The sequence below is a fragment of the Taeniopygia guttata genome, chromosome 1A (genome assembly GCF_048771995.1).
Source record: "Taeniopygia guttata chromosome 1A, bTaeGut7.mat, whole genome shotgun sequence".
NCBI classification, from domain to species: Eukaryota; Metazoa; Chordata; class Aves; order Passeriformes; family Estrildidae; genus Taeniopygia; species Taeniopygia guttata.
In genome coordinates this window covers 55,766,276-55,791,713 of record NC_133025.1, presented here as the reverse complement: position 1 = coordinate 55,791,713, position 25,438 = coordinate 55,766,276, and the positions used below count along the sequence as shown (strand labels likewise).

At 39.9% G+C, this 25,438-nt stretch overlaps 1 protein-coding gene across 4 annotated transcripts in view; it reads right to left on the bottom strand.

The window, feature by feature from the left end:
- Positions 1-25,438, bottom strand: part of FGD4 (FYVE, RhoGEF and PH domain containing 4) — a 102,742-nt gene that overhangs the window by 25,265 nt on the left and 52,039 nt on the right. For all 4 annotated transcript variants that reach the window (XM_030263283.4, XM_030263285.4, XM_030263284.4 and 1 more), the window contains exons 2-4: positions 16,235-16,399; positions 8,005-8,176; positions 4,172-4,658 (exon numbers count right to left, since the gene is read on the bottom strand). In XM_030263283.4, the coding sequence (XP_030119143.2) occupies positions 4,172-4,658; positions 8,005-8,176; positions 16,235-16,399 (824 nt within the window). The remainder of the gene's footprint in view (positions 1-4,171; positions 4,659-8,004; positions 8,177-16,234; positions 16,400-25,438) is intronic.

Sequence of the window (25,438 nt, the reverse complement as noted above, 5' to 3'; positions counted from 1 at the left end):
AAATCTGTTTAAATCAGCATAGCAACCACAGTAACCTGCAGAACACTGCTTTAAGTGCTGTCAAGAGACATTGCAGGGAGCTGGAGAATTAGCTATTACAGGTACAGCTTGCTGCTTAGTGCAGCCATTTACAAAAGATCTCACATGTGGACTTAAAGAACAAAGCCATGGAGGCTACTGGTTCCTCAGTAATTTTATTTTTTTTTCTCAGCCCAGAACCCCCTTTTTTCCCTGAAGCACTGCTATAAAAGCAATCTATAGTTTTTAGAAGATTTCTTGAACTAATTAAGAGAGGGAAAATCATGCATAACAAACACACACACACAAAAAAGAATCACATAAAATGAGCTGAGCCCAGATTTCCAATCCTCTCAGTACCAACCTTACACATCATCTTAATTCTTGAACCTGCCTCTCCTTTCTACACCAATTGCACGACCTGACAGAGGGATCTTCTATGTGGGGGAAAATGCACATCACGGATAAGTTCTATTTTAACCACTGCGGCATGCTCTTATTCCAGCAAAACAACACCCACCTACAAGGTCAGATCACTGCAAAAATAACAGAAAACTCTACTAATGCTTTTCTTTCAGCGCGTCCTCAGTGGGGAAGCAGGGGGTGTTGTTGAGGGGAGGGGAAGCTAACTTCAGGGAACAATTATTTCAAGGAACATTTTGAACTTCTGTGACAATCCATAACACATGGCAACTCAACCTATAAGACCAAGCAGAAATGGCTAGTGTGCTATATAGAGAACATGTACATTACACAGGTACATTATTTCATCTGTGGACCAAAATATCAGCAGTGTGAGAGACCAAGAGTTGCATCAGCAGGGACTGCAAACCTGAATCTCTATTCCAATGCTTACAGTAAATGTGTCAGCTGGATCCAGTTCTTTACTACAAATCTGCTCATTCTTAGAATAATTACATTACTATGGATGCTTAAGAAACTAAAATAAGTAATTTTGAACTCTGAAATTAAGAAGAGGTTTGCAAAATGCTGGTGAAAGTATGAAATTTTTTATTTTCCAAACCAAACAGGAGCCGTCTCCTGTCAAGAAAACTGTACCTGACAACATGACAGTGATGTATATGATTCACCCTTACTCAGGCATAGCCCTTGCCCCAAGGGCTTTGAAGGAATATATTAAACAACACAGACAGGCTGAGAGAAGTAGAGTATGAACAAATATAATTTAAATTACACTCTGCTTGTTTCTTGCACAGCACCCAAGAAAGCAGGACTGGTATCCCTAAAGAAGTGACTGTTCACAAGAAGATTTATGCATTTATATTGGTTGCTGAAGGTACACAGCTTTGTTCCCGTTACTGTTCCTAAAGAAGACCAAAAATGTAGAATCGAGAAGCTGGTAGAACCTCTCCAGACTTTCAAAAGTAAAACATTTCTTGGCAGAGAATTAACTTTGCAAAACTAAAAATTTTTCCCTGGTTAAACTGAAACATCACGCTACATTTATAAATCCAATATCTACACCAGGTTTTTTGCATCTGAAACATCAGAGCACCCAATACTATCATTAAAAGAAGACATCATATACGGACTATTAAAAATGCTCAGTGGATTCTTCCCCATCTGTGGCATACAGGCAGTCTATATCTCTATTTCCTACCAGTCTCACAACAAATACTGACACATTTGTCCTCTTCAGTTAGCTGTGGCAGCAGATTCCCCACAAGATGTTATTCAGGAAGTTAATTGATGGAGATGTTCTTGTATTAGTCAGCCTCCGCAGTTTAGACAAACCACTTTTTATGACAGGAGGTGTTTCTGTTGCAAGGCAAGAAACTTTTTACTTTTGTCTTTTTGCTTTTTATGATTGTGTTTCATTACCTTCAAACTAATTCAGTAAATAAGAGAAATAAAGGATACTCTGATTGTTTGGGAAAATTGTTTCAGATCTCTGCCAAATTTATTAAGTTTTGCTCAACTTTTTCCAGAACCTGCAATAATCTGTCTTTAGTCAGATCTACGTGACTAGGGGGAGAGGGAGGCGAGTAATTGTAGGAGCAACACTATTTCAAAACAAGCCCTCTTTTCCAAGTCCAAAATGTAATTTCTGCACCAGTTTTGCACCAGTTGCCAATTTAATTCATCCCTTCCAGCTGTGGATTTAGGATTACTTCTGCTGTACATGTACACATTTACAAAGAGAGAGAGCACCACTTCCTGCTCTTTCCTGAACTAAGAAACATGGCACACAAGAGACAAGATACTTTGCATCAGCATCAAAATAAATATATCAGACTCAAAGTTTGACTATGACTCACATGCATCTGCTCCTTTTGCTTTTGTTCAACTGTATTTACATTTTTAATCAAAAGGGCAGGAGAGCGTTGCTATCCTGTGCAGTGCAACTTCAACTGGACTGCATCCCAGTTTCAATATTCTACAATGACTAAGTAGGCATTTAGCAAAATCACAGATTGTCTAATGCTCTTACTTCTTACCCGTGTGTGCTTGAACACAGAAACAGCTTAAAGCTCTACCAGAACTCTCCTGTCATTCATAATCCTTCTCCTAATCCAGACAGCATGGCAGCAGCTACTTAGACCACCACAGGGCTGATTTCCACCTCCAGGTTGCATTAATGCAAACTAAATCAGTGTTTGATTCTGTAAAGGGTGGCAGAAACACTTCTTAACCTCACTAGACTAAAGGGGAAGTCCTTGCTGCACAAGGTACCTCAGGAAGGGTTGTTGTGACCCAGCTCAGTTTTACAGATTGAGTTCTGCACCAGTGCAATCTTAAAAGTCATCCTGCATGGGCATGTCTTGGTTTTGTACTCTTCAAGCACCAGTGACCAATATACATCTAGTTACAGTCACAGTCACATTACACCTCACAAGCTTAGTGTCACTACAAGACAGATCACACGTGCTGGTCCCAGCAGCTCAAAGACAGATTTTAATGAGATTGCTGCCATTAGCATTTGCCCAGTTCCTTCCTGAACTTTAAAACAGAACTGCTTCCCTTTTCAGCTTTTTTCCTGGAAATGCTGCCAGCACCTTACTGCGTGATTTGGATTCAAGCTTAACATCATTTCCCACTGGGAGTTCAGCACTCTATAGGCATAGAGAAGGGAAACAGGCATCACCCAACAGGAGACAAACATTACAACAGGTGTGGCAGGCCAAAAGTGCCTTGGACTGTGCCCAGGCTTACGCTTAGCGGGGGATCATAACATTCATTTCTTACTGGAAAAAAAAAACAAAACAAAACTAAAAAAAGAAGAAACCCCACACAACCCATCACTTTCTTATCATTATCCAGTATATTTCCCACCTTTCCCACTCACAGAATATACCTCTAGGCATATATGTATGTGACCCCGAGCTATCCAAAGGGCTGCAGTCATCTGCTGCAGGTGTACACCCGACCAGCAGTGAGGAGGAGCTCTTCCAGCATCAGCTGTTTGGCTCTGTGGTGAAGAGGAAGGCTAGGGATGGCTGGACCAGAACTGTTAATCACATTTACTGCTTTGGTACAAGGAGGCAAACTGCATAACTCAATTTTCACAAGTGAAAAATATGCACCATTTTTCAGCAATTAATTTCCCAAGACAGATTTCTTCCCACCCACATACTTCACTTAAGCCTTTAAAACCTTCCTTACAAGGGAGCTCAAATTCATCATGGTATACGTTCTCCTTGCTAAAAAGTCATATATTTAGTATACCCTGAACATTGCATCTATCTGATCACTAGCAGACTGCCACTGCCTTTCCAGCTTTGACTTGACAACTACATCCAAGTTAGGGATTCACACAACACTTCTGCCTGAAGCTCTGTCTTTACAGTTTACTGCACATGGCATTTTATTTCATATACACCACCAACATGTGTCCCTTGTAGGCTGGCACAGCTGAAGCATGGTGCTAAACAGGCACATGGATTTGAGTTTCACTTTTTTTTAAATCTCCGATAACTAACAGGGAAGGAGCCAAGGGGATGTGAAGAAGAGCAAAGGAGGGGAGAGTGTGGGAAAAGGCGAGCAAAATCTTTTCCCATCTTTTTTCAGAGGGAAAATAACAAAAATATCTTCAATTCTGACCTGCTCCTGGAAGCCTACTTTTGTAAATAAAAACTTAGAGAAAACACAAAAAGTAGTGATACATCAGGAACAAAACAATTTCCCTCTTTACCTTTGTTTCTACAGGTTGGTCTTGTTTATTGCATTCCTCAGTTGGCTCTTCCTTGACATCAGTATCAATTCCTAGAGTTTCATTTTCGGGTGGGAGCAGCGTGTCGCTGCTCGGAGTCCTGTGGCAGCTGTTGAGCATCTGCTCCTCACAGGCAGCCACACTTTGCAAGGACTCCCTGCGAGAGCTTTCCCCTTCCCCGTTTATCAAGCTGCTGTCCATGGCATCATCCGGGACGGGGGTGGACACGGCCGAGCCGCGCTCCGGCCATCTCCGCTCCTCCTCTTCCCGCTGCTCTTGCGCTACCACGCCGTTGGCCGTGGGCAGCTGTGCAACCTGAGTTCTGTCAGTGGTACTGTTTCCCTGTTTCTGCAGTGAGTGCTGGGAGGGGAGTTTTGGCTGAGGTGATGGTGTGGACCCATATCTTCCTTGAGATTTAGTAATGTGGAGAACAGAGGAATCTTTCTTGAAATCGCCAGGGTTCAGTGAGCTAAAAACACCAAGCAAACAAAACATCGATGAGAGAAGAGTTAAATATGGACTTATAGAAAATCCTGCTATGGGAAATAGGAGACTTGCACCATATGACCAATTCCTCCCAAAAAATCTTTTCTTTTCCTGTATTAAGATTAGGAAGTTTGAGACCTGAAATGCATTAAAACACAAACAAACTTCTCTTACTAGAAACCCACAGCTCTGCCCATTTTGAGCCATTACCTCCCTATATGTCTTGAATCCCATGGTAATGGGAGATTTAACTTGGATATTAGTGAAAAAATTCTCCACTGAAAGGGTCATCAGGCACTGGAACAGGATGCACAGGGAAGATTTTGAGCCACCATCCCTGGAGGTATTTAAAAGATGCAAAGATGCGGTGCTTGAGGATGTGGCTTAGCGGTGGATTTGGCAGTGCTGGGTTAACAGCTGGATTCAGTCATCTTTTGCAACATAAAATTTCTGTTCTTAGCTCAATGAAATAGAGCAGGAAACCAAGAAACTGATAGAGGAAGCAACTTGCCCAAAGTGTCCCAGAAGGTAATTGGCAGAAGTGGAGCAAGACTCGTGGTTTCCCAAGTCCTAGTCCACTGCTTAAACAAGCAGCCCATTCCCTAACAGCTCTTTAATTATTAAAGTTAATCAAACACAATCAATCAAGAACATTTACCATCCCTTTCCTTAGTTCAGAATATGACATGAGGACCTTAACATTTTTATCTCATTTCTTTTCCAGTTTCCTTAGTTAGCAGCGTCCTTTTTACATGCTGCATCTTTTCTGAAGATCTTTTTCCTCCAAAATTTGTCTCTGCTTTAAAAACATTATCTCTTGGTCCTGACTATCCTCTAACTATTCCTGGTATGGACTTCCATCTTCTGGAAGGATGAAAACTGCTTACAAACTGTACTTTTACTCCTTATTTATAGGATTCTTTACACAAATGTTGCAAATATATTCTGCACTTTTGTGCACATAGATCAAAAATAACTTACACTAACTTTATCTTCTTCCATCAAATAACAAAAAAAGTTTAAATCACTTTTTCTTTAGGCATGTAAAGACTATGGTTTTTTATTTTAAAAGTTAACTCCAGGATAAAATTAAAATATACATTTTTTAATTGCCTGCACAAAGAGGTTTAAATAACTTTCTGACATGCCTACATGCTTGTGGGCTGTACAGACTAATGAAAATAAGTTATTATAGTTGACAATAACAGTCTGCAGTTCATGAACATGCTACCTAGCCATTTCAAGATCCTTAATTAAATTGAAGTTCAGCTTCATAGAAGACACTTTTTGTGAGTTGAGCTCATTCAAAAAAACACTAATTACCTCCACTGCCAAAGCAGGATAATCCAGAATCCAGCATTCTAATCATGAACATTTCCCATATGCAGAGATCATAGACTCGGGTAGTATTTAGTCATTGGACAGATACTACTGGTGTACCTAATAAATGCTGCCCAAAACCAACTCAGCTTCCCATAGTCCACAAAATGTCCCTATTTGTAAATGTCCATCAACAAGAAAGTTTTCTTTCTAGTTTCCTTTGATTACATAATATGGAAGAAGCTCCAGCACAACACAGATCTAGCAGGAAGAAATGTAGGGCTCAGTGGTACAGAGCACAATGAACCTGAAGAATTTTCTTTCAGAAAGGATAATTTTTTTTTTTTCCTATGGATACTGCACTGTTTAAAAGCCAGGTGATGCTTTGGGGGAAGACTAGAAAACAGTGACAGCAGGATTAGACCCTGGTGCTAAAAGAATTCACAGGACCTCCAGTGCTGCAGTAATTTCTTTTTCCCATCTCTGAGCACCTGTTATCACCAAGTGCAATTAAGTCTCTGCCTAATGACAGATGTTTTTTGCAGATGAAGCTCTGAAATTATTTCTATTCCAATGGACAAACATACTTTTGTAATCCTCAGCTGCTTCTATATAAAGGATTACATTTCACCCATCTTGAGGGGAAATTCAGTGAAAGCCCTTTTACTCTGGCTCCACAGCAGGTACTGTGTTATACGTCATGCATTACTCCCACAGGGGCCAGCCCTTCTGAGATCCAAGTGATTTCATATCCCAAGGGAACATGAAAAAACCACATCCAAAACTTGCAATGCACAACTGTCACTGGACTGTTTCTTGAGCTGCTCCTCTGTCACAGGCTTTCTGGAAAGTCGCTCTCTTTGTACACAGAAGATACATTTGAGACTTCTGTTTCAAAGCTTATAATGCAACTACTTAAGAGATGCATCATGTGTATCTAATTAAAGACACCCAAAAAACACCATTTTGTGAAAGAAGTGTTCACTGTGGTTCTTTTTTCCCAAAGCTCCAAATGTTTCCCATAAACCACAGAATGAAACTCAAGGACACTGAGCTTTTCCACCAAAAGCACCAAGTACTACAAAGCAAACCATTTAGGGAATGTATGCCATGCCACTACAAATAATTTGTAGAGTTCACCCTCTTCACATGAACGATTGAAAAAGACAATATGAAACTAAAAACAACATTTCAGGTTTTTCTATTTGCTCATAAAAGTATTTTTTTTCTTCTTCAAGAAAAAAAAGTATTTAATATTAGCTTCAATATTAAACATTTCAAATTGCTGACATTTTTCAGGTTGTTTTTTAAATGCTGCAAATTTTTCTTACTTTTGAAGGAAAATTAGGACTAACGCCTTATGAAAAAGCACACCTTGTTAATCCAAATATACAACTGGCTCCCACTATTTCACAACACGTGCAATTTTGCCATCAAGTCCTTTTTTAGGGAAAGAAGTGAGCCCTACCATAGTACCAACATTCTTCCTCACAGTGATGCCTCAGGTTTTTGCTTTTATATTTTTCATATTCTGCATTGCTTTGGTGTGTAGTTCTGAGCTTCATATTAGGGGATAATAAGCTCTCTTCACAGAGCAGGGAGACAAAAAAATTTCTGCTCTAGCTGGAGACTAAGGACAAATGATCCAAATTTCAGGCCCAAGAGAATAAACAACAATGGACTGAAAAGAGGAAAACAAGAAGGATGGGACTTCATAACCTGTAATTGGACAATTAACTCCAATATGCTAATGGACCAGAGCTTATAAAAGTGAGAGACCAGTTGTCCGTTTTGTGACCATTTTGGGTCCATTTTGGGTGTAGCCCTGGCTGGGCTCTTGTGCTGCCCAAGGGTGTATCCATTGAGGCCTTTTCATAAACACCTACTCTATTCTTTAACCCATCTAGCCTCTGTTCCAGGTCAGCCTTCACAAGGCATCAACAGCTTCAAGTTCAACAATCCCCACACAACAAACAGAGTTACAAACCAATTCCAATTCTATTACATACCTGCCTCCCTCAAAACGGTTGATGAGATCTGACACTTTACTGGACTTTTCCTTTGTGACACCAGAAACAGCAGCAGGCGTCTCTTCCTCCATTCTTGGTTTCTGATTTGTTAAAGCTTTATGCCTAGGGGTTTGGTATGTTGCCTTCTGCAGATGAATTGGCTTTGGAGGCACTGCAAAGAACAACAACAATAAAAATCAATCACTTGTATTTCTTTGAGCTTCTAGAATACAGAATCATAGAATGGTTTATCTTAAAGATCATCTAGTTCCAAACCTCCTGCCATGGGCAGGGACACTTCTGCAACATCAGGTTACTCTCACAAATGAAATTTTTGCATAAAGAACTCATTGCAGCAATGAAAAAGATACACTCTTGGCTTTAATTAACCTTAAAGCTGCTTTACAATTACAGGGACTTTACATAATTCTTCATGCACTGTTTGGTTTAGGGATCCCGTTACACTTTTTGACTAAAAGCTGAACCATATGCTACTTTAACAAGCTAGAAAATTAGGAAGTTATCTTGTTTTCTTTCTGTGTGTTTGTTTTCATAGTGTACTGCAGGAAATACATATGAGAAGTTTATGGTTGCAGGTTTTGTAATAAAAAAAGATTAAGCACAATGGAAAGAGCAATACTGTGGAGCTCAAGAGAGATTTAAATTGCTGCCCCAAAACTCTGGTGCTCTCATTCTTTACCTTATCCCTTGCGACCTCAATAATAATCATCAGTAAAAAAGGTATTTGCCTTTAGCTTTAAAATTCCCTTACTCACTGAACCTTTGTCTAATTATACTGCTGAAAACCTCCCCTCCTGAAAATGTTTTTTTTATTCTTGCCTTTTCCCCATCCTTACCATAAGTCCTTCTAATTAGACTGTTAATGATCAGCCACTGCATAATACAGCAGTGACTGGAACACAAAAGACAAGGTGACACATAAAGCAATTAAAGTCACAGCACTAAAATCTTTAAATTAACTTCAAGCAACCATGCAGCATTTGTGGGTAACAAAAGCACATCACAGACTGGGCCCAAAGCATTCCACTTTGGAGCGATGAATGTCCAGCTCATCAAAAGGAGAGACTTGATGGAAAAGGACCTTAATTCCCCAAGAGCATCTGCTCATTCCCACACATTCCCACATCCCAAAACACACTGTGGGGGCAGTGAAAGCATTTGTATGAAATTGGAAAAAATTATTGAAAGGCAGGCATAAATTGACAGCCAATACCCTGCCAATGGAATCAGTGGCCCAGGGGCTCAGGCACTGCTCCAGAGGCACCACATTGCAGTGGGGCACAGGCACTGCCTCTCCAGCAACTGTAAAGACCTGCCAGTGAGCAAGGGAAGGGAAGGAGGACTTAAACTGGCTTTTTTTACCACTCTTGTGGTAGGGACAAAAGCTCTAGTACAGAATACACAATAGATGGATGTGGAAGAGCCATGTTCTTTGCATTGCTGACACTAGAATATCTTCTTAACTTACCCTGGAAAACCTATGCACCAGAGGAATGACCTTAAATCCCATCAGCATTTGAAATGTATGTTGAAAAAATTCTTTCAAATGTACTAACCACAGATGGTGATAAACTTGAAGAAACACTTGATTAAGGGCAATTTTTCATTTCTTCCCTTTATTTAATTCATAGGTAATACAGGAGGTAATATTTGTCTGTGTTTCCAACAACGTATTTGCAGTTAAGTGAGATTGCAGTGATCGCTGCAGTCTGAAAAGTACCTTAAGTAACTCTATGCAGAAATGAATTCGCCATAAAAAGATTTAGAGTTCAACCATATCAACTGCAAAGACTGATAGATGAAATCATCAGAGGGAGAAGGAAGACAATTACTGTAAGTCAGATGCTTTTACTGTGCATATGTGCACCTTCAGTCCTCAGAATCTTTATAGTTATTAACACACACAAAAAAAGCAAGTTTGGAGAAGGATGCAGTACAGAAAGATGACTCAGAATTCTGCTCTTTTGAAATAGTTATTTGCAACCCTGAAACAAGCAGATTATTAAATTGTGTAACTGCTTCAGCTGCAGTGACTGCAGTCCCTCCTGAGAAGCCCTGTGCAGCTGCTGGGCGGCAGCTGCAGTGCAGTGGAATGGCTTTCCCCAAATTCCCTCTTCCCAGGGAGCTCGGGCAAGGGCTGGCAGAATTAGGCCAGTGAGCATCCGATAATTGTCCAAGCACTGAATAAGCTCACTGTGCTGACAAAGGCTGAAAAAAGGAGACACAAGCAGGCTGGGGAAAAGCAGGACACATCATTGATCATAAGCACTGCCATCCCCTCGGGGAGGAGGCGGACAGCAAAGGGGACACGGCGTGGATTTGCTGACCAGCACCACAGTAATTTGTAGGAACATTTCTTGCTCTTGCAATGGACTCTGTGCAACCCCCAGCCCTGTGAGTTCTTTTATGGAATGGACTTGTACATCTCCTCAATTCTTCTGTACATCTCATGAAATGTTAATATCCTCACAAGGATATATTAAAACTACTAAACTCGAGGGAATTCATGTCTACTGATAAAGCAGAAGGAATTAGTTAGTAGCTATTTTTATACTGGATCCACTAGGACAAAAATCAAATTCTAGGACATTTTGTGGAAGTGGAAGTCACAAACTTTTGCAGCTGAAAAACCACAGCTAAGCAGCATTTACGTATGGCAAGCAATGAGGAACATTTTGTCAAATTGGACAATCCCCATATACTGAAAATCACTGTAATATCTTCAGAAGAGAACCACAAACCAAACAGCCAATCCACTTAGGCAAAATATTCTACTCCTTACTCCCTATCAGCACTTAGCACAGCATTTCCCCTACCAGCTACTGCTGTAGCCACTCTGTGGTTCAGAAATAGTGCAGTGGAGAAAGAATAGTCACAAAATCAATGGAAAAAAAAAGAATCAGTAGTATAAAAAAAAAACAACCCACAACCCTCAAACCTTCCTGTAAGGTCAGCCTTGTTAACAGGGATTACGGAAAGCAAATTCCATTAATTCTCTCCTCAATGTACTTCTGTAGTGTTTTGTTTTAATCAGATTATTTTTCAATGTGTGCAGAGCAAGGATCTTAAGGAGGGAAAAAAGAGAAAAGACTGCCCTATTGTAGTAACCTGCATAATACAGAGCTCTGTTTGAGTCTATAAATACTCTTGCCTCTGTGCTGTAGAATTTTGAGCTCATTAGGAGATATGAACTGCTTATTCTGCCCAAAGAAAACCCTTCCATATACTGAGGTAGCAGATACTGTATACCACTAGCCAAAATCAAGATTTACGCTGCAGTGCCTAGCTGTGCATTTAACTTTGCATATATACATAAGGAAAAGTCAGGTAATGCTATATAAATGGCTCAAAAGGTACAACCACCTTTGCAGACTCCAAAGCATATCAGCAAAGGTCATTTATCTCTTGTCTTAGAAAGTATAATGTGTTCAATGATTAAAAATGCTGCTATGCCTTGACTCAATGAAAATGAAGTTAGAAGTTCCTGTGGTAAGCAACTACAGCTCTCCTGGCTGAGTCATCCATCATCACCTCCCTGCATGCTCCATTGCCTTTGGGAATATAAAATGAGCACTACTGAATAGATGCCAAAGCTTTATACTCTTAAGAGCAATATTAAATAGCCAGTAACATAAACACAGCAGAAAGAGAGCGAAAAATCATCTTCTCTTTGAGATGTGCATTTTCACGTTTTTAGTTCACACCACAAGAATCTTTCAATACTATATCAAGAGAGAAGACCAATAATAACCAGATGTGTTTTGTTCTTTTATTTCTCTTCTTCACAGAGATAATTCGGGGATTTGTCAGTTTTGTTGATAAAAGAGACATTGTAGCAGGTTTCTTCAAGGACCAGTGGAGAAGCCTACCTAGGAGGTAGCTGTCAGTTTTAGTTCAATTCACCTTTAACTGTACAAGTTTCATTTGCCAGGGAGGTACAGTCTATATCTCAGACCTTTAAGAGGTCTCTCAGTTTTTTAAACCCAGGCCACTGAAAACTTTTAACCACAGATTACATAATAACTGAGAAAGGAAGACGGAATTCATGCTACACAGCCGATAGGCAGCTAAAACTGACTGCCAAAGTTTAAATGTTGAATCTGTTTCATCCTTATCATTTCACAGTAGCACAAACCAAGCCACCTCCAACCCAAACAAAAATGCCTCTTCAGCCTCAGCAGGAGATTCATAAGTACTCCTAGGCTCTCATTAGAAAAATTTAAATGAACAACTGATGCACAGTCTTCAATTGACAAGACACTTCACTGCTTTGAAGAAGTGTTGGCATTTCCACATATTTTGCATCCTACAATAAAACTGCCTGGTACAGACAGCAGTTTCAGTGCCCAGTATTTAGCAATTTGACATCATAAAAGAACTGATGCAAGAGGATCAAAGAGCAAGGAATAGAAGAAACTAGGGGGAAAAAAGGCTAATGCTTTCATGTCACTCTACATGAACTCTGCTATTGCAAGGTTCAGATCACCACCCAAATATTTATAGCATAAATTTAAAATTATTTAACAATTTGCTTTTTCTCCTGTGGATTCATATGTGGTAGCATATTTTTCTATTTCCACTGACTGCCTCCAAAGCATCACATCTCACAGCTGGTACAGACACACAGACTGTGACTGCTTTGCTCCATGGCCCAAATCCCTTTGCTCAACTCCCTCATCATCATTCAGCCCTTTTCAGGCTTTGTTCCAACTTTGTTCCAATGATTTTCTTGAATCAAATGCTCCTCCAGACAGAAATTTGACATATGAATTGCTGAATTGTTGATGGAAGGAATTATTCGGGAACAAAAATTGATGGAAAGAATTATTGGAGAACAAAAACACTGCTATTACTGACAGTGTATCAGACAGGTTTTTTTACTCCTTGAAATGCCAGGGGGGAAAAATGAAAATGAAAATAAAGAATTTTATATTGGATTGCATGTAGAAATTTATTCACTTCACCTAGCTACCCTGAGTGAACTTCCAAATACTTAAACTACTTCTCAGAGACCAAGTATTGACAAAAGCACAGGGTTCACTCAAAGTGCAAGATTTTGAACATTCTTCCTCAAAGTTAAAGTTCTATTTCCCTTAATAAAGCAAATTTTTACTGAAAATGGCTGTACCACACTTGCAACACAACCTCAATGTCATGTTTGTATCTCTCATTTTAATTATTTTGGTAGGTTAGATGAAGGTCATTTTTCAATTAGTTTCTCCACAACCAAATACATTGGCATTACAATTCAGGTCTGTCATCTTGCTTCCTTTCACAATGAAAGGCCACTTAGTATTTGCATGACTGATTGATTGATTGATTTCCATCATATGGAAAAATGTTTCCTGCTGCTATAGACCAAAACCATTTCTGTACCTCCACATAAAAGCTCTTTTAAAAAATAGTGGCCACTTTTAAACCAATAAACCAGAGCAGCCTAGTTTGCCTAGAACATTCAGTCTCCCAAATGCCTCTCTCATTAATGGTTTCTTTTGCTTCAATTCAATAAAAAGCCAAACAAAAGATATACTATAAAACTTCCATCTGATGCACATATTTAATATTAATAAATGGAGAGCGACCCATGAACAAAGGGGACACAAAATACTATTTACAACAGTATTATTGAATTTCATCCACACAGCTGCGTTTCTTAGACTACCACACTATTCCTGGCTCTGGCCCATTTTGGAGTACATAATATTGACAAACAAAAGGAAAAATGGCTAGGAAAGAGCAACAACAGCTGTGTAACTTGAATGAATGGGGTCCAATAATATACAACTTCTAATTTATCTAATAGCTAAAATTTTATAATAAGTGTGTTGGCTTTGTTTTTGAAAGGCTTAATCTTTTTATTGATAGCACATTTCTATTTATCCATTAATTACTTCTAAAATATTTTTCTTAGGAAGAACACATGATCTCTTTGCTGTAGAGAATTCATTCTAGAGACCTAGGAAATGGTGCAGAAAGGTTCCTCAGATAAGTAATGTTTACACATGACTGGCAAAAATATCTTTGTTTAGTTAACAATACTGGCAAATGTTCTGTAAAAACAAATTACACAAAAAAATACTGCATTGTTTTCCTCTCATTCTCCTGAAGTAAACAAAATTTTCTTGACACCTCAAAAATTTCTTCCCAACCTTAACTCTAAGATGAATTCAGGACTGATGCAAAATTCTTTAAGGTGCATTTTCCCATTGAGTGATAGAGAGATTTTTGACTCCACTACATGACGACCCTAGTGCGATTCTAATTTCTGTGCTTGATTGAGATGTGCTCTACTACTGGGTTTGTGTGACCAGGTTTTGGTAGCTGGGGGGACTAGAGGAGTGGCTTTCTGTGAAAAGCTGCCAGAAGCTTCCTCCACATCCAACAGAGCCAATACCAGCCAGCTCCAGGATGGACCCACCACTGGCCAGGGCTGAGCCATCAGAGAAGGGAGTAACACCTCAATGGTAATACATTTGAGAGGGGAAAAGAAATTATTGTACAGACATGATTGTGCTCAGAGAAGAGAGAAGTGACGATATATGAGAGGAACAACTCTGCAGACACCAAGGTCAGTGCAGAAGGAGGGGCAGGAGGTGCTCCAGGTGCTGGAGCTGGGAATCCCCCACAGCCCATGGCGCAGCCCATGGTGAGGCAGCTGAGCCCCAGCAGCCCATGGAGATCCATGGGGATGCAGAGATGCACCTGCAGCTCATGGAGGAGACCCGTGGTGGAGCATGTGGATGCCTGAGAGGAAGCTGTGACCCCGTGGGAAGCCCACACTGGAGCAGGCTTCAGGCAGGACCTGCAGAGAGAGAAGCCCACTCTGGAGCAGGTTTGCTGGCTGGGTTTGTGACCCTGTGGGGGACCCATGCCGGAGCAGGCTGTGCCTGAAGGACTGAACCTTCCACTCATGCTGGAGCAGCTCATGAACTGTAGCACACAGAAGGAAACACGCTGGAGAAGCTCATGGAGAACTTTCTCCCGTGGGAGGCACCCTGAGCTGGAGCAGGGGAAGGACTCCTCTGCCTGAGCATTGGCAGAAACAATCTGTGCTGAGCTGACCATAAACTCCCCCCATTCCCATCTCCCTCTGACACTGAGGAAAGGACACAGAGCCTGGAAATGAGGTTGGGGTGTGGGGAAGATGTTTTCAAGATTTGTTTCACTCACCATTATCCTGTTCTGATTATGGTTAATAATAAAATCAACACTTTTCCCATGACAGCCATCAGTTTGTGATCTCCCCCTGTCCTTATGTCAGCTCAGAAGCCTTTTGTTATATTTTCTCTCCCCTGTCCATTTGAAGAGGGGAGTGACAGAACAGCTTTTGGTGAGTACAGCTTTTGGTGGCACTCAGCCAGGGTCAGCCCTCCACATCTAGTTTTCCGTAAGTAATTCTCATTTCTGTCTTATCAGCAAGGTGTCTCAGAATTCAATGCACTGAGCAGCATTGTGATTTATGTCTTCTAAACTCACTCTTTTTTTAACTTTTAAAATAATCAAAGCTCCTCTTGCATGTCACCTATAAAAGGTATCAGTCCAGATTTGATTTGAATTCAAGACTTCTGGAATGTAGTGACTCTTAGCTGTGATTAGCCACAGCAGAATCAACAATATTACTGAGAAGACCACATAAAAACATGGTTTGAGTAAATATAAATAGAGATTTTATATACGTATGATTATATATATATTCACACTTTATATGCATATATATAAAGTGTATATATATACAGATTGATCTATTTCACTTTTAAAAGTAAAGATATTTATGGACACAAAGAGAGACAAAGAAGATCTAATTGTAGTCTTTGTACATTACTGTCAGCTTTTGGTGCACAAACATGAAATTCCCATCCTTCCACATACTCCTGCGGGAAGGCTCCTCTCAATCTCTGCTAGAACTCCAACGACCCTGAATATCTTTCCACTACCCCTGCCTTGAAGTCAGACTGTCAAACACTCCAGTTTAAAAATAGTGTCCAAACCTCTCAGCTCAAATACAGCAATGCTTTAAAAAAAAAAAAAAAAGCTTTTTAAAAATAAGAAATTACAGAATCACAAGGCATTTACAGAACATTTGTATTTCAGTAGCAAGCTTATGCCCCATCGTTTTCTCTCTTTCAAATACAATTCTCTCAAGGTGCTCTGTTGCTCTCAGAAGTCTGAGAGAATGACTTCCCTAACAAAAACATTAGAGAGTACTTACCTTGTGGCTTTGGACTTGCAGCTGAACGTGGGGACTGTTTGAGTGGCACACTTCCATTTATTCCCTGAGCCGCGTCATAGTGTACATTCTGCTCCACAAGCCTGGCTGTGGCACCCGCTGCACAAGCTCTAGACAGTATTAAGGGCTTTGGACAGATGCTGCTGCCTGGAAAATAAATACACACAACATTTAGAAACAGGACTGAGTACAATGGCTACAAGAACATTTATTAGAGTGCTAACAATTCTCTACAGAGAATATTAAAATATTTAAGAGTGTCTCATCCTAAAAACACTCTTTGCCTTTCACTGAAATTTGTTATGTTGTTTAAACCTTGAAGGGTTGGATATGAAGAATATTCTTCCACCATGACTAGCCTAAGCTCTTCTATAGGAACATGACAATATCCAACAGACGTTTTTCCCATTTGAATTGTTGCTTGTTCAACAGAGCCAGCATTTTTGTTCACCTATTCTATTTCTGTATTTAAAGTGTGTACAAAATGCTATATATTCAGAACATTTATTTCATTACTGATGGAAGGATCCAACAGTCAGCTAAATTAATTGCACTTTTTTTTTTTTTTTTTTTGTATGAAAGAGCCCTTTTATAAGTATTGGGGAAAAAAAGAGCACAGCACAAAGCCAGCTGACTCATTCTGAGCAGAATGGAATTTATTCTCCTTCATAGGGTCAATATGGTGTTATTGATAAGAAACATGAAAGAAAATATAAAGTAAAACATATGCAAACAATGGAAACTGTAATAAAAGCACTTATTAGAATGTGATTACAGAAGCCAAAACCATGCTCTCTAGTTTTGGGGCTTAAAAGAAATTGTTTCTCTAAACACAATCAAAAACCTGAAAGAATAGTATGAAGGACTTTAAGATGTCACTTAGATCAATATTCATTTACCTCTGAATCAAAAAACTCGACAACATTTTTGTGGGAGGAGCAAGGAAAAGGAGGAAAGCCCATTTATCATTTGCTGCCGTGTTGTCACAATTATTTTCATTTAAAAAAATATTAGGGCAGAGGTTCTGCACCTCTATTTACTGTTGTTGTTTGCCACCCTTTCCACTTGCTTGCCTTTGCTGGTTTTTTCCATAAAAAGCAAATCCAAAACCCACTTAATCATTTCATAAGGTGATCATCCTATATCTTCTAAACAACTGGTCTGCAGAGTTTGTACCTTCTGGTCTGATCCAACTCCCTCTCCCACTGCAAAGTCCACCATCCCTAGCTACAGCCAAGCCTGCTCTTAGAACAAGCAATGGAAACAGATGCTACAACTAATACTCTGTGCTGCTTAATGATTCTTCAGCATTTTCTGGATTCCAACAATACTACCAAGTATTTATTTCCTTGAAGCCTATTTTTCCTGTTGAACACTGAGGCAGCCTTACACCCAGAGGCTGCCTCTACCAACACAGATTCCTGCAGAGGTCCATAGTGAGATCAACAATCCGTGCTACCAAAGCCCCACTACACGGTGATAACACATGCACAACACCCAGCAGCACAGCATCTTTGCCTCTTCTAGCTCATCCAAGTTGCAAGACATGTCCCAGGAACATAAAGGGGGCTGTTCCAGAGTGATGAGGATAATCTAACAAGGCCTCCACTCTACAGAAGTGTCTCAGATGCCTGTGATTGTAGGCAGAGATTGCTTGACTCTGTTTCCTTTGGTGTCACTCCCATCCACAAAAAGTTGTGTTGTACTATAGCAGTGAGAGCTCTGTCCCACAGCATTCCCCAAAGCCCAGCAAGGTACTTTAAGTGCCATATCTGTCTCTCCTGGAGGTGGGAGTAGTGAAAGCTCTTACAAAGACCAAGCTGATGGTACAGGGAGTTGGACCAGCAAGTTTTTCTTGTCTCCACCTAAGAGCTGACAGGCTGGATTTCCCTTCCCTACTGAATCCTATACAAATACTGCTACAAATGTAGCAGTTTTCACTCTAAATGGGCGATTCTAAATTCAGAAATAAATTTAACAAGAGTAACTCTTGTGGGATCAGTAGGTCACGCAAATTGGGAAGGCAATTGCACACAATTTATAAATCTATATTCAGATCACTTATAAGTTTGCAGTGAGGGTCAAAGTGTGAAGGCTTAGACTTTTCTGAAAACTAATTGGTTTGCAGATTTGTCAGCCAAGATGCTGCAAAATCCACAGCTCCCAGAGTGCAGCTCAGTAAGGGGCATTGCTGTGTCAACTCCTCAAGCCAAGGCTAAAAATCTCTATCAAAATGGTATCTTATTTATTAAAAGGATTTCCTAAGACAATAAAGTTCTGCTGTGGCCAGAATAGGAACTTATTTTGCACACACAGCTTTATCAAGGCATTCACACCTGTTGAAGGTTATCGCTCACCATCACATCACACCCAGCCAAATACAGAGCTGCTGCCGAGAATAGAGCTGCTCTGTGGTCAGCCACCGTCCCCCCTCCTTGTCACCTTCTGCTCCAGCTTCTGCTTCTGGCTACTCCTTCCCCTGGGCCAGCACCAGCCCTTGTTGCAGGGCACTGTGAGATGAGCAGCAGAAATGTGGTAGGTGGAAGCTGGAATGCATTTTTGGATGGGTTTGACCTCACAGCCACCCCAGCACTGCTGCTTGCACAAGGGAACAGCTGGGAATATTGCTGGAAGAGGACAGGACAGCTCCTCTCAGCAGCAGCAGCCCTTCCTTAGACCTGCCTGATGAGACCATTTCAGCAGAACCCCAGTTCCTCAAGCAGCTGTTCAGGCTTTCATTCTACTTGGTTTACACAGGCACACACACAGCCTTAATACAAAGTCCAGCAAAACCAGCAACGGCTGAAAACAAATCTTCAGTGCAAAAATATCGCGTGGCCTTAAGAATCAATTTTGTTGTCAGCATCACATGGTCCCCACTAGATTGGTAAATATTGGTTGCATTCAGTGGGCAAAAGCCATTTTGTAAAGCTCATCCACTGTAAGACAGAATATTAACACAAGCAACAGAAAAGAGTGCTTCTATAAAATGGGATTTTTGCAACAGCTTACAGGAAACAAAAGCTCCAATAGGTGTTCTGATTCAAGATGTGCTCTGGCTTCACACCAACAGCTCAGCACACGGGGTGTGGGGAAAGAGAGCAACTTCAAATTTGTTATTGTTGTACAACCCATGAAACAAATTCTCCTTCCTCTCTGGGAGCCACGTTTGCTCGAGATGGACATTCTGCAGACATTTAACTCATATTTCAAACTAGTGATTTTGGTAATCATGTCATCCTCAAGCCACGTAAAGCTGGAATGGTAAAAGGTAATAGAAATATAGCCACAGCATATCTCTATACAAAACTGAGCAGTCAAATTCCCTGGGCAAAGTGCATCCTTTAACATCCTTGGAAATCTGAGCCCTAGTTTCTAGGCATTGAATAATACCACCTTCCAGATGATGCAGACAATAAAATTGTGACAGAAACACAACTTGTGGTGAAAATTCCCGTATGTAGTGTATTGTATTCAAGCGTATTGTAACACAGTAATACATTGTGTTATAACAAAAGTCCAAAACATGCAATATTCAGCCCAAATACTTGCTCCACAATCAGCAGCATGCATTTCAGTAGGGCTGCTCAATTCCTGAGGTCTAAGTAAGCAGTACACAGTCTGCCTTTTCCAAATACAATTGTTGTCCTGTAAATACAACATAAAATCCCATTAGATATGCAAAAATGCATACATGTTGGAAAACCCTGCACCTTTCACTGGGTTGAAGTAGAACCCCATCATGATTATTTCTAACCTGATTAAAGAAACACTTACATGTACGCTTCTGCTATCCTATGAATTATAAAAAAAAATTATAATTATAATAAAAATTATAAGAAATGTTACCTGAAGTCAGAAATGCCATGCACAACAAAATGCTCCCAGCCACTTGCTGTGTTGACTTCTATGTGATTAATACCCCCCTCTTATAATCAGGAATAATTACCTACACTGAAGAGGAGAGAAAGGTGGGGAAAGATTTAAGAGGTGTAAGGGAGAAAGAGGTAATAATAACTAATAGAAAAGAGAAGTAAACAGTGCAAATTTGATAAGAACTTAATTACTTTGCTTATCACCTGCAAGGAAATGGGAAGCTAGAATGCTTGCAAACACATATTTGCAAGTATGTTTGAATCTAGGTGATGCATTTTTTCAGTACACTCATGTCTTAGTATTTGATAGGTCCTCCATCAGCAGTTCCATAAGCCAATCTCAACACCATTAATTCTTCTGTTGTATTTCTTTTCATTCCCACTTACAAGCACATAGTGCTTCTCTACTGCTTCAGCACTGTCTCATTTTTACTGCCACTGTCATCCCACTCTTGTTCATGCATTCTGAATGAAAGAAATGCAGTGTTTCTGGATGCAAACAAAACCTATGGGGGAAGTATTAGTCTCTTTGACAAGAGGCAAAATTAAAGGATCAAAACTAATTCTCTTAAATTACATAGTTATGCATGCCCCATGTGTTAAGTCCCAAGAGCACCTACCCCAGTGGCTGTGGTCTTGCTCTTCTACTGCTGGGTCTTTTCATGTAACACCAATGCAAAGCCTCACACTTCCTGCCAGCCCTGGACAGAAATGGGTGTTCAGCAAATAGACCCTGCCAAGCACTGGCTCAGGCACAGCAACCAAACCAGGCATTCTCCTGACCAGCTCAGAGGAGTGCCAAGTGACACTGACACTACAGAGACCACTCCAACCCACCCACCTACTCACCAAACACCAAAGGAGCTGTGGCAAGGGCAGAGCAAGAGTGAGCAGCAGTTTCCTGATCACGAACAAGGAGGCAGAAAGCAGCTTCTTGGTTATAGCACCACATGCTGAGGTTGAGCCAGACATCCAGTATGTGAGGTCATAGATTTTGCACAGTGTCCAAACCTGCCCTCAAATCTAAGTCTCAAGTAACCTGATACTTCCCCTTCACAGATTTATCCTTTCTGTGAGGAGACCTGACATGTGTCGGAAAGGCTTATAATGCTGAAGCATACCCAATATCAACGATAACTGGACTAAGCTCAAATTATCTGAGAATTAGGAGTGTGAAGGAGGAGAGCAGGAATTCTGGAAGTCAACATTTCCCTCTTGGAAAAAAAAAAAAATCTTCATTCCTCTAATTTCTATTTAAAAGCTATCATTCCAAGTTAATTACACAGTGGTGCTTTGATACATCCTCACCTCTCCCACTGCAGTGGTGATAGAATTGTGAATCCTTTCAGCTGCAGAATAGTGCAGAAACTCCACACTGATACTCTGTTCTGTGCAGATGAGCTATAAAGGTTAAACATCAGGCCAGCCTTTACTGTGGTGAGCCACTGCTGAAATACTATAAATAGCTGACAACCAAATATTGCAAAAAGAGAAAAAAAAAAAAAAGCTTTTGCTGAAGTCAGTAGGTCTGTCTCATCAAATAAATTAGTTTTCTTTCTGCAAGAAGGTGCTGGCCAGAAAAATAAATAGCAAATAACAGACGGTTTAGAATTATCTTTGAAAAATGGAATCTTGGCAAAGTATAGGGGACAGATCGGGTTCTTTTAAAGGATTAGTTCAGATACCTATGCTGACAAAATGCAAAAATGTAGGGGTTTTTTTCCTTGCAGAGCTATTCCCCAGACACAGGCAAAAATATTCTAGGCTTAACAGAAGAAGGTAGACCATTTCCAGTAAGTAAAAAAATTATGTAAACCATATAAAACTATTATTTTTGACTGTATACAAACATTAATAGAACCAGTATTACCTGCATTTCATAGCATTTTATGCATGTAGTAAATAAATCTTTGAGTGAATATGGTAGATATAAATTGGAGATTGCAAAAAGTATATAAATACTGCTCTTTTAGTTTAATGACCCCTGTGAATGCACTCAGAACATGTGATGGTGAAGTTAAACAGGAAACCTTACTGAATTTCAAATTGTCAGATCAAACACTTGCCATATGATACTTGCCAAGAACCAGAAAATATTTAACTTCTTGGTAGATATGGTACCTTACTTAGTAACAGAGAGCAAAGGTTTCCAGATTGTGGTATGCACAACAGTGTGTGAACCACTGGCAGCAAATACACAGAGCAGCAATACAGAAGGAAAACTGAAAGAAACTTCAGCAAGTTTAACTGTGCACAACACCCAAATTATTTTAGAATAAGAAATAACTTCTGAAATAGTCTCATTTTTAACAAATTGAGGTGGGTTATGCAGACCATCAGTGACTGAACTCAATACCAAACGTTCCCATATCTGGTTGGTCTAAGGTGAGACATTACTGCATTGATTTGATTTGCAAGTATTTAGTAGATTTTAGCATTCCATGCTGCTTTTCCCATGTTTTGCCAAGCATTACAATTGTTTTGGTTGGAAGAAATCATGTACCTTTCTGATGGTAACTTTTATTTCTAGACTGAAACAGAGCTTTCAGTAATTTCTACTAAAAAAAATGGAGTTGCTATGGATGCCACCACTTTTAAGTAGGATACATATTTAAGGCAAAAAATTCAAGATTATAAAGTCCAAGCTTTAACAAGAAGCACCAAAATATTAACTAAATAAGAATTATTAGTAATCCCCGGATCTCAGTCTTAGCATACAGTGAATCACACAAAGCAAGGAACTGAATGGTGAATTCCAGTCACTACAAATGTCCTGCCAATGCTGGCTACAGGAGGCAGACTCAGTGTGCTTCACTCTGTTGTCCTGTCTGGCTGCAATCTTTGTTCTTTTGGCTCTGATAATATTTTCCTTGCAGGCAAACCTGCGCATCTGCTGTGACTCTTAGTAAAATGAGTCAACAATTAATGGGATTATCTTTCTATAAAAAGCATTGTACAGAACTTCAAATGATTGTAGTTTGAAAGTAGAAGCTTATGACTGAGGTCCTCTGCCAAACCACACCATTTCTTCACTGAGGTTTTTATTACTCACCTACACTTGTACACACTGTGATGACAGTTTTGCTGATGGTGGAATAGTTCATCAGCTATTTAATGAAAAATGGGGGTTTCTTAAATATACAGAGAAAAGAAATGTTCAAACCACATCTCCAGAAACACATGACTGAAGGGAGAGCTCTGAGTGCGAGCAGTTCTGTTCACAGGAATAAATTACTCCTCTTCCACATACTTAGTTCCTCTATTACAATATGTTCCCTCAAAGCCTTGTTTTCACTTTAGTATTTAAACACATATTATCAAGCACAAAGTCTAGAGAGAAAATATGCAATAGTATTCTTTTACTTGTAGAGAATTTTCATGGCTTGTGTTTCATGAAATAATTTCAAAATCTTCCATCAGATTTGGACAATATTTTTTTCTTTGCTTTTATTACAACTACAAGATTTACATGTGAATACAGCTCCTGACCCTACATACACCATGAACTTCATGTAGCTAAGAACTACAGGATCTAAAGCCACAAAACAAGAAAGAGAATGGGTACAATGAGAAGCATCAGCTCCATCACTCCAGGAATAGGCAGGGCAAGATGACCCTGTAGCCCAAGTCAGCTGCCCTGCTGCTACTGTCTCATTTCTGCGCCAGGTAACTTCAGGGAATTCCTCCCTCCTTGCCAGCACTGCCTTTTGCCAGTGCCATAACTCACAATGGCAACTTTCAGCTCGAGAGCTGCTTCTCACATCACTGCATTTCACAAAGGTGCAGCAGCATCCCGACTACATCTGTCAACCTCTTCCCCCATTGTGGTAACGGGAGCACTGGTGAGTTCTGTATCGGAGGGGCACTTCCTCCCCTCCCTGTCCCATGCTCTCTTTACAGCTTCCTTCATGTTTGATGAAGGAAGGGCTTGAGCAAGTTTTGTGTAGCTTTCTTGAGTTTCTACTGCATTAATAGTAATTTTGATTATGAACCCTACCACAATAAAAGATTGACAAGTACGCCTCCTCCACATTTTCCCAGAACTATTTTTTCATTTTAGTTTTCTCCACAGAGCTGCATGAGCTGAGCAATGTCCCCATAACTATTATTTTATGCAACAATGAAAATTTTCACTAAGTTTTTAATTGTCACCAGCATATTCTGCACAGATGGCAATCATCATTTACTAAGTGCCCCAAGCTCCTATTTACTAAACAAGACACCCCACTTGTAAAAACAGATTTACTCATCACAGAAGAATCACTTTTGTGGATAAGGGTTATTGCACTGAGTCTGGTAGTTTTTTCACTTTTATTTGTTGAGTTTTAGGATTATTTATTTTCTTCTTTCTTTTATCATATATCAGATAGACAGTATGACACCATGTTGGGCAACCCAATTTAACTTCATATTAAGGAAAGCACCTGCAATACTGGGTGAGAAACTGAAGAGAAAATGCAGCTGACTATCTCATACAAATCACTGGAATAATTCAAGAGGATTCATTAGCATATACTTACCAAGCAAGTGCAGGGATTAGTCAGACAATGACAGAAAGACCTCCCCTTCTATAATTCATAAGCCTTTATAAAATAACTGTGTGCTTAGGGAAATTTGAGCGAACTACAAATTTCACCATTTTGCATGTATTCATTGCTTCTGAACATCTCTAACAAGTCACTGACACTTCAGTCTTGTTCTCTGTCTGCCCAGTTATCTGAGAAGTTATTTCATCTCAACTCAGAGCTATTTTTGAAACTATCCATATGCTTTGAGACATGAAATCAGCTATTTCTGTAGATAAAAGCACTGAAAGAAAGCATTTTTAGAAACAGGATACTAAACAACCCAAAGCAAAAAGCCCCCACAGAACCAAAGGGGAAAAAAATAAAGTATCTAATTACAGAAGGTTGAAACTGTAACTGATGTGTTATTTCAGAAGATCTGGGCAGAAACTGTAAAATACATAAATAATAATCATTTAAAGAAATAAATACATAATATAGTATATCCAAAATGCAGAAGAGCCAAAGATGCAGAAAGAAGTCAATTACTTAATAGAAGTCAATAAAATGATCCCTGATAGATGGAAACTGTTTCCCAGATCCAGCTGCTGAGGCAGTCCATGTGCCCTGCCAGCATCTGATGACCCAAGCTCATCCAGCAGCCAGCTGTCATGGACACAAGTTGTTCCATCCATTCCCCTCCCTCCTCCTGGCTGCCCGCTCCCACCACTTTCTGCGCACCCATCTAGCCTCAGGATGTAGTCTGGGAAAGTTAAACCATCAGAAATGTAACCCTGCCCAAAAAA